The following is a 9,349-nucleotide window of genomic DNA, read 5'->3' as shown; positions in this document are numbered from 1 at the left end:
AATACCCTGACGACAATGAGCAAGGGTGTGCAACAACTCCTGATGATGGCCCTTCAAGTGCTGCCCCAGGTGGATAGCAGCTCCAGATAAGCACTGTTACATCGTTACACTGTTACTGACCACCTTGCAAAACAGTCAGACCACAATGGGAAATTCCTCAATTGCCTTAACCTCTGACCAGTACTATAAAACCCTTCCCCTCCGCCCCTGGCAGCGCGACTCCTCTGGCCCCAACTAGGGACCAATGAACCTCGCCCTGGAGCTCTGAAATAAGCCTTTAAAACTATTTTTTGTCTTTGCCCTTTTTCTTTCTTTTTTTTTATTTACAGGAGAGAGCACAAACACAGTCCCGCACTACCACAAATTATGCAGTTTCCCGCATTGGGGGAAGTCGCAGGGGTCAGCACACCCACAGTGCAATGCAGGAGCCTCGCCCTGGGAAAACTACCTTTGGGATCATGGTGTCTCCCCTGCCGGGTAAGTATGCCCTTTTCTTTCTTTCCACTGCCAAATGACCAAATTTGCTTTTGGTTTGGATCATTCCACTGCCCCCACAGGGGGTGGTATTGCCTACTTTGGGAATCACTGATTTTGGGACATGTGGGTGTTCAGGATTTGTGCCGTGAACATACGGATGGATATGATGTTTGAGCAAGCACCAACTGTGCGCCTACTACTGCCAGGCTCTGGGTGGGGTCCTGGGACCAACCAGACTCACCGTGCCTCCTGGAGCTTACAGCCTAGTCCAGCAGGAATGGGGCAGGCAAGGCACTTTCTTTCACCTTATCACAAATAAGCCATGGGAGGAAGACAGCTTGACTGCAACCCAACTGGTGACCCTTGCACCCCAACAGCTCAGCCCTGGCCGGCCCTGCAGCCAACTCAGATTTTAGACCAGGGAGTGGGGCCCTGTGTGAACGTGGGCCTCTTGCTGACGTGTCCCTTACCCTCAGCCGCTGCATAGACCGTCAGGATGTCTGCGTGGTCAGCACTCCCAGGACGGGGCACCCCAGAGGAGCTGCCTGCAAGAGGAGTCAATGCCACTTACCTAGCATCCTGGAACCCCACTCGCCCCCTGCGAGGTCTCCCTACTTGTTTTGAATTGCAGTGTGTGGCCCCTGTCCACCCCAATTGGTGCTGAAGTCCCAACCTGTGGTGTCTGTGAATGTGTCCTTGTTTGGAAATGGGATCTTTGGCAATATTGTCAGTTAACATGAGGTCCCAATGGGGGAAAAACAAACAAACCACAGTTATCAGGTCGATTCCGAGCCGCCCTATAGAACCAGGTAGAATTGCCCCTATGAGTTTCCAAGATGGTAACTCTTTATAGGGGTAGAGAGCCTTGTTTTTTTCTCCATGGTGTGCCCAATGGTTGTGAAATGCTGGCCTTGTGATTGGCAGTCCAATGAGTAACCACTGTGCCACCAGGGTTCCTTAGCAGTATCCTTATACAGGAGACAGAGGGACCGAGAGGCAGGCAGAGGGAAGCACTCCTTGCCAAGCTGCAGCTGCAAGCCAAAAACAGCTGGGAGCCGGCAGAAATTGGGAGGGAGGGTTAGAACAGCATGTCTCAAAGCCACCAGAGGAATCACCCTGCTGACCCTGAGCTTGAACTCCTGGAGCTTGTGGTGCAGTAGGAGGCCAATACACTGTGTCTGGCTCGGCTCGGGAGCAGTGAAAAAAGTCACCCCCGCTGCCAGGGGTTGATTCTGGCTCACAGTAACCCTAAAAGACAGGATAGGAAGGCCCCTGTGGGTTTCCAAAATTGTAAGTCTTTACGGGAGCAGAGAATGCCTCAGTTTTCTCCCATGGATCAGCTGGTGGGTTCAAACTGCAGACCTTCAGATGAGCAGCCTATCTCATAACCAAGGGAAAACCAAGTTCAGTTGCCAGCTTTGCCCCCAACCCAAGCTGGGTGGCCACAGAAGAGTGATCTCACCTTCTTGCCAGCAGGACTCAAGTGGGAGAAGCTCAGCAGTTTAGGAAGCCTTGCCATTCCTCCTCGTTATAACAAGGAGATGCTTTCTGGAAGGTTCTCACTACCAGCGCTGCATCAGGCTTCAAGACACAGAACCCACCTTGTACATCAGCATAGACCTGGAGGAGATCGGCGTGGGAGGGGACCATCGGAGGTGCACGCAGCCAGCTCCAGAACCAGGAGAAGGCAGCAGGCCCCATGCCAGAGTCCCTGTGCCCTGGGGAGAAGCACAAGCTTCAGGGGTGGGTCCTGAGCCCATGTGAACTGTGGCATCCAAGTGAGCCCAGACTGTTGGGTTCAGGACAGGCCCACAGGCTGGAAATATCCAGAATGCAGGTCATGTGCTCAAGGACATGCAGGCAGGGAGAGGATAGCAGGAAGGTCAAGGAGGGCTGGTGGGAAAGTCAGGGCAGGCAGCTGTCCCCTGAGGCCAGGCCAAGTGAGTCTGCAGGTGACCCTAGCCCCTCTCACCCCCTCGGCAGGCCTGAAGCAAGAAGATCTTGGGGCAGCCCTGCAACACCCCACAGCGGCTCAGCTCCAGGACCAGGGCCTCTGGGTGCACCTCCTGTCCGTCTGTCCCCAGCAGCTGCCCCTGCCGACCGCCATGGGCCATGAGAGCCACCAGGGCACAGCTCACGGGACCTGTTCGGGCATCCAGCTGCTCCCGGAACTGGGTCACCTCTTCCTGGAATGCCTTGGGCAGGACAGGGGCAGAGATTGAGGCAGGAGAACCGAGAAAGGACTTCGAGGCTGGCAGGGCCAAGAGGCTTCCTCCGATCTGCGACCCTGGCTGCCCTAGTCCACCCTCCCACACCCAGCTGGGGGGGGATCCAAACACCCTGCTGCAGGGCTGGGTCAGCCTGACCTCTTTACTCATGGCTTCCAAGTCGATGTGGTCCCATAGCAACCCTGTAGGACAGGGCAGAAATGTCCCATAGTGTTGCCAAGGCTGTCAACCTTGACAGAAGCTGAATGCCCCATTGTCTCTTGCAGAGCCGGGGGGTGTTTGAACCAGCCACCTTTCCGTTCAGGCCAGCACTTAGCCAGACATGCAGTTCAGCCTCCCTCAATCAGTGTTCTCTGGCACCCTCAGGGAAACAGCCAGAAAGTTAAGAGGCTCAAAGAGAGAGCGGTGACTGATGGGTGTCCAGGAAGGAAATTGGAATGTTGAGAGATCAATCAACCTTGAGGGATCAGCTGGGGGCTCTGGCTGGCAGCCAGGGAACTAATGGCATGGGAGACCAAAGGGGCCTAGGATAGCATGCAGCAAGGAGAATGGAGGCTAGACTTCTGGGTGAACTCCTGCCCTCTACATCAGAACCCCCCTGCCCTCCAGAACTCCCCTCTCACCTGGGCCGTGGGGTCTGTCCTCACGGTGGTCTCAAAGCCCAGGGTCTGACATAGGTCTTCCAGAACTGCCATGTCACACTGGGCCCCAGGCCGGCCTTGGAGCACGGCCAGGAGGAGGGCCACCCGGGCCCCAGACAGGTCATACTGCGCCCCAGGACTGGACACCAGCTGCAGCGAGGGGGAAGGTTTGACCACAGCGGTCTCGGAGGAAGCCCTGTCCCCACCTTTGGGTGTCCTGCTCTCTGGGTCTCAGTCTCAGCTGCAGCCACAGGATTGGCAGCCACTTCCCGGTCCCACTCACCTCAGGCCTCTTAGCCTGCATGTCTCCCAGGTACAGCGCCCCCCGCAAGGAGCTGCGTAGGACTGGGCAGGGAATGGTTCCTGTGGGATCCTCGGTCACCCTGTGGAAGACCTGGGAGATAGGGCCAGAGGGCCCCTCAGGTGGCTGCTCTGTGGGGGCAGGGGAAAGCCAGACCCCCGCTTCAGGGAGTGATAGCCACAGCTGTCTCTTTGAAGTCATCCCCAAAACAGGGAGAGTGAGCAAACCAGAGAAAGGCAAGACGAGACGGATGGAACTGTGAGTCCCGTTTCGAGGTCACAGGCTGGGTTAAGCCTGGTGGGCAGTGTGCACAGGGTGGTGGCTCCCTAGGACAGGCTGACCTGGCACAGGCCCTTTGTAACAGCTCACAGAGTTGCCTGTGAGCCGGAGCCTGCGTGAACAGGGATGGGTGAAGGGCAAGTTGCTCCTAACTGGCACTGCTGACAACCTGTCGGGGGCTGTGAGGGGGTGCCATGTAGGATGGGAGGGGAGGATTAGGATGATTTCATGGAAGGAATGGGGGGCTGACCCAGGAGTGCCCACCTCTGTCAGCAGCCGCATCAGAGACCAGTGGGGACAACAGCCACTGAGTTCAGCCAGACCCTGGAGGAAGGTTCCAGGCTCCGCAGTAGCTGGGAACCAGAGAGTATATAGGTATGGGCTCAGGGAGCCCGTGGTTCTGCCCACTCCCTACCCCAGAGTCAGGGGTTCCTACCCAGTCCACTCACCCCCGGGCGCACTGGTCAACAGCAGGAGGAGCTTGGGACGGCCCTGCAGGGCCCCACAGTGACTCAGCTCCTGGGCCAGCCTCTGGGGCCGCCTCAGCTGCCCTCGGGGGATCACCAAGGCCACCAGTGCACACCCTATGGGGCTCCCGAGGGTGTCCAGCTGCTCCCGGAATCGAGCTACCTCCTCCAGAAAGTCCTGGGGGCAAGACCAAGACCTGCCTCAGGAGGGTGCTGGGCAACAGGTTTCAGGTGGTGGGCAAGGGCTCACCTGAAGGGAGGCCTCCCTCTGCTCAGGACGCTCAAAGCCCAAGGCCTGCAGCAGGCCCTCCAGGGCGGTGACAGTAGTGGCCGGCACTCCTGGGCTGCTCAGCATCAGGGCCACCTTGGGGCCCAACATGTTGTACCTTCCCTGGGGAGGCAAGGCCATGGTTGGGCTGGGCCGGGCACAGCCCGGAGACAGGGGGCACCCCAGGCCAATCCTCTTGCTACCATTCTGGCCAGGCTGTCCCAAGTGTCTGCCATCTGTGCGGCCACCCGCAGGGTCCCAGCCACCAGGAAGGCCATGGTCCAGCGAAGCTTCCTCAAGCTCCCCTCTGGCCCCGGCCCCGGGTTCCAACCCTTGCCCTCTTCCAAAGCTGAGTGCTATCAGCCCTGTTTATGGGCTGGGCTGGACTCTTGTCCCCTGCTCTTGGGAGCCCTGCTCCAGGGTACGTCCCAGTTGGTCCTATTCTTAGCTCCTGGCCCACTCCTATCTGATCTCATTACACCTGATTGCTCCCCCGGGAGCTGCCAACCCCGCAGGCTGCCTGCACAGGTCCTGGGCCCAAGGTGGGCAGAGGTATAGAGCCCTCAGGGTGGCAACAGTGGCCTGGAGGTCTCTGGCAAGCGAGGAGGAACCCATGAGAGGGAGCAGCCAATCACAGGCCCTGTACTAAAGGGCAGGAACATGTTGTCTCCTGCCACCCCCACACCGGGCTCAGGGAGGGGCTGCTTTTGGTGACCAGAGCCGGGCCCTGCACCCAACACAGCACCCACTGTGCAGGCCTCTACCAGGGTAGGGTGGGCTGGGTTTGGGCACATCTCCTTCCAGAGGTTGAAGGCAGGGGCAGACCTTAGACCTGAACACCTTATTGATGCTGCCACGGGGAGTTTCCAGGCCTGGGGAAGACTACCTGCCCGGCTGGAGTTCTTAGATGCAAAGCCTCCTGAATCCTGGCCCCCAGCCTTGTCATGCCAAGGAGGATGGGGTGATACCTGTTGTCCCAGCTGAGCTGCTTCCAGGCCTGGGTGCTGCATTCTTTGGGGCCCAGTGTCATGGGACTGCCAGGCCAGGAAGCCTAGGCCCACCCCCCCTCAAAAAGCAACTGGAGCCAGGTATTCATGTTTATTCAAGCCCTCCAATGCCCTTTGGGGACCTTGGCCCAGGGCCTTCCAAGAAGTCTGTCCCCTGCTACAAAAAGCTGCCCAAAATGCAGCGGCGATGCAGTGCCTAAGGGGCAGTTCTGCCCACTGGTTAGTGGGAAGCCCTCCGGGCGCAGCTGGGCACAGTGCTGAGAACCACAGGCAATGCCAGTGTCTCCAGGGCAGGGCAGAGGTCACAGGAGGAAGGGCAGGGCCGAGAAGTTCCTGTACCCCCACAGGGAAGCTGCCAAGACCCAGACCCTGCTGGGGAGCGGGGGACCGGAGGGCCACAAGGCTGCCCCACATCCTCCACCCACACTAGGAAGGCACTGGCTGGAACAGGCAAAGGGCCCGGCCTTGCATCCCCCAGAAATAGACCGCAGGCCAGTGGCTACAGCGGTAGTGAGCCCTGTCTGCGCCCCCCACTGCCCATCTATGGCCTCTGTGAGAAGGGAGGTGCGGTGCTGGGGTGCTGGACGGCTGTCCAGGTTCGGGTGGGAGAACCCTCTTAGTGGGAGTGAGTTCCGGTTGGCCGGCAGGGGCGCCAGCTCAGCCCACCGGCTGGGCCATCTTGGCGTGCAGGCTCTGGTGGGCGATGAGGTGGGCGCGCTGTTTGAAGCTCTTGTCGCACTCGCCACAGCCGAAGGGCCGCTCACCCGTGTGCACGCGCCGGTGGTCCAGCAGGTAAGAGCGCAGCGAGAAGCTCTTGCCGCAGTCTGGGCACGAGAAGGGCTTCTCGCCCGTGTGGATGCGCTGGTGGTCGGCTAGGTAGGCGCTGCGGCTGAAGCTCTTGCCGCACTCGGGGCACGCAAAGGGCTTCTGGCCTGTGTGCACGCCCTGGTGGCGCGCCAGGTCCGACGAGCTGCGGAAGCTGCGCTCGCACGCCTGGCACTTGTGCGGCTTCTCGCCCGTGTGCGTGCGCTGGTGGCGCGCCAGGTCTGAGCCCCAGCGGAAGCGCTTGCCGCACTGCCCGCAGCCGTGGGGCCGCTTGGCGGCCAGCTCCTGGAACTGCTGCCGGCGCATGGGGGGCCGTCCCCGCCGCGCCGCCCCCGCCCGCGGCCCCTCCCCGGGCCTGTTTTCGCTCTCCCAGCCCTCGGCCTCTTCGGAGCTCCAGAACACAGCCGTGTCACCGCCGGCTGGGTCAGGGGACGCTGCTGCTGCCGCCGCCGCCGCCGCCGCCTCCTCCAGCTGAGATGGCTCGCTCTGACTTTGGAGCCCTAAACCTGCTGGGGGAAGAGGAGGGGGACTGAGTCTCGCTGGGTTTGGACGTCCACAGCTGACCCTGGGGTAGCTCCTGGGTCAGAGTGGCCTGAGCATCAATGTCTCCCCCACAAAATGACTGCAGGTCAGGGCAGTCCTGAGCTTACAGCCGGGTAGGATACCAGGGGCTTTGGCAAGTCACCGGACCAACATCCTGTCTCTGTTTCAACTCCCAATATCGGAAGCCCAGCTATTGGAACTCCCAGACAGAGGACTGGCTCTCTTCGGCAGGGTGGGAGGAAAACGTGGAACACAATGTAAAATAAGAGGTCCAGGCTGGCTAGACATGTGGGCTGAGCAGGTGTGGGGTGTGGATGTACAGCCAGGAACCATACTTCCAGGTTCCATGGAGGATATTTGTAAATGCTGCAAACATGTCCATGACTGTGGTGGGACATACAGGTGGCAGAGTTAAGAAAACTACTTAGACATAACCAAATACCTTTAAGGAATGAGTACTGGGTCTGGGGACTCAGGATCGTCGTCTCGGGGACCCCAAGGTCAGCTGGCATAACTTGGTTCCCAAAGACAATGGATTGCATCTTGTTCTGGCCAAGTCAGAACTGGAGCCTTAGAAGCTGGTGAGCAGCGATCTAAGGTGGAACGATTTGCCTCTCCCCATCCAGAGGGAAGATGAGAGATGAAAATCAAATGACTCGTGGAAACAATTGGCCCAATGGATTAAAGACTATGCAAACATCAGTTTTCACAAGCCTGAGACCTAGATGAACCAGATGGTACCCAGCTACAGTACCAATTACTTTGAAAGGATTTCCACTAGAATGTACTGGATAGAGTGGGAGAAAAAAGTGTACCAAAACTCAAAGTTGTTAAGAGACCAAGCTTATTGATTGGCTAGACTGTTGGACAACACACACCCCAGACTCTGGTCCTGTCAGTCCTCATCAGGCCTGGAACTGAACTCACCCGTGTTAGACTAACCGTCCATTTAAAATCAGGGACAAAGCTGAGTCTAGGTAAGGAGGAATGGAAAGGGGGAACCCTGGGAGAATGTAGGATCAGGAATAGCACACTGAGGGACTGACCTGGATGGGATGAAATAAAATGTGTACCAGCTGCTGAATGTAAACTGATGATCTGATAGGTGTGGGGGTGGGTGGGTGGAAAACATTAAAGAACTAGAGTTAAGTCGTATGTTTCATTGGTACTATACTGCACCCTGACTGGCTTGTCTCCTCCCGGAGACCCTTCTATAAGGGGATGTCCAGTTGCCTACAGATGGGCTTTGGGTCCCCACTCGGCACTCCCCCTCATTCACAATGACATGAGTTTTTGTTCTGATGATACCTGATACCTGATCCTATCAACGCCTTGTGACCACACAGGCTAGTGTGCTTCTTCCACGTGGGCTTTGTTGCTTCTCAGCTAGATGGCCGCTTGTTTATCTTCAAGTCTTTAAGACCCCAGACGCTATATCTCTTGATGGCCGGACACCATCAGCTTTCTTCACCACATTTGCTTATGCATCCATTTACATTTGCTTATGCATCCATTTGTCTTCAGCGATCATGTAGGGAAGGTGAGCATCTTGGAATGCCAGTTTAATAGAAAAAAGTATTCTTGCATTGAGGGAGTACTTGAGTGGAGGCCGAATGTCCATCTGCTACCTCAATACTAAACCTATAAATATATGCACATAAATCTATTTCCCCATCCTCATATATAAAAATATTTACATGTGTACATGTCTATATTTAGACCTCTATAAATGCCCTTGGCCTCCTAGTTGTTTTCTCTATTTCCTTTTACTTTCTTTGTCCCACTATCATGCTCAGCCTTCATTTGGGTTTCAGTAATTCCTCTGTTACATTGCCCTTGATAAAGCCCTACCATGGCCTCCTACACCCTCCTCACCAACGTTTTTGGATCACTTGTTGTTCCCTTGTCCCCGGGTTTATTAACACCCACTTCCTTTCCTCCCCCTCCCCCTCTTCCATGTCCCCCAGGAATCGTCAGTCCTGTTGTTTTCTCCTCCAGATTGTTTATCCTGCCTATCTTATTTAGACAGACCTGCAGAGATAACATGCACAAAAACAAGACATAGCAAAACAAAGCAACAAAACAAAACAAAAACACCAAAAAACCAATGACAAGAGAAAGGCCTGTAAATAGTTCAAGGTCTGTTTGTTAACCTTTAGGAGTGTTTTCCTGTCGAATCTGATGGGTGCCACACCCTGCCTCAAAGTCTATTTTGGTATTCCCTCGGGAATTCCTTGTTCTGTCCCCCTTGCTGTTCTGTTGCATTTCTACCTTACAAATCCAGCTAGACCAGAGGATGTACACTGGTACAGA

The 9,349-nt window shown here is 56.6% G+C and overlaps 2 protein-coding genes and 1 non-coding gene across 3 annotated transcripts in view; all 3 read right to left on the bottom strand.

Moving 5' to 3' along the window:
- LOC101647320 overlaps positions 1-4,976 on the bottom strand; it is a 6,609-nt gene extending 1,633 nt beyond the window's left edge. The window contains exons 1-9 of the mRNA XM_045285975.1: positions 4,865-4,976; positions 4,644-4,784; positions 4,376-4,571; positions 4,191-4,279; positions 3,630-3,740; positions 3,329-3,496; positions 2,450-2,672; positions 2,079-2,195; positions 948-1,022 (exon numbers count right to left, since the gene is read on the bottom strand). Of these exons, the coding sequence (XP_045141910.1) occupies positions 948-1,022; positions 2,079-2,195; positions 2,450-2,672; positions 3,329-3,496; positions 3,630-3,740; positions 4,191-4,279; positions 4,376-4,571; positions 4,644-4,784; positions 4,865-4,939 (1,195 nt within the window). The 5' untranslated portion in view covers positions 4,940-4,976. The remainder of the gene's footprint in view (positions 1-947; positions 1,023-2,078; positions 2,196-2,449; positions 2,673-3,328; positions 3,497-3,629; positions 3,741-4,190; positions 4,280-4,375; positions 4,572-4,643; positions 4,785-4,864) is intronic.
- LOC115867987 lies at positions 327-485 on the bottom strand. Its single transcript, XR_004045357.1, has one exon. It is a non-coding gene; the product is annotated as a U1 spliceosomal RNA (small nuclear RNA).
- Positions 4,977-5,746: 770 nt separating the features above from the next.
- The window catches only part of ZNF213 (zinc finger protein 213), an 8,281-nt gene continuing 4,678 nt past the window's right edge, over positions 5,747-9,349 (bottom strand). Inside the window, exon 6 of the mRNA XM_004706184.2 lies at positions 5,747-6,999. Within this exon, the coding sequence (XP_004706241.1) occupies positions 6,326-6,999 (674 nt within the window). The 3' untranslated portion in view covers positions 5,747-6,325. The remainder of the gene's footprint in view (positions 7,000-9,349) is intronic.

This window comes from Echinops telfairi, unplaced genomic scaffold (genome assembly GCF_000313985.2).
Source record: "Echinops telfairi isolate 266 unplaced genomic scaffold, ASM31398v2 ScPeMD7_5;HRSCAF=22, whole genome shotgun sequence".
NCBI lineage: Eukaryota > Metazoa > Chordata > Mammalia > Afrosoricida > Tenrecidae > Echinops > Echinops telfairi.
The sequence above is the reverse complement of the archived record's forward strand: the minus strand, read 5'-3'. Positions and strand labels throughout refer to the sequence as shown.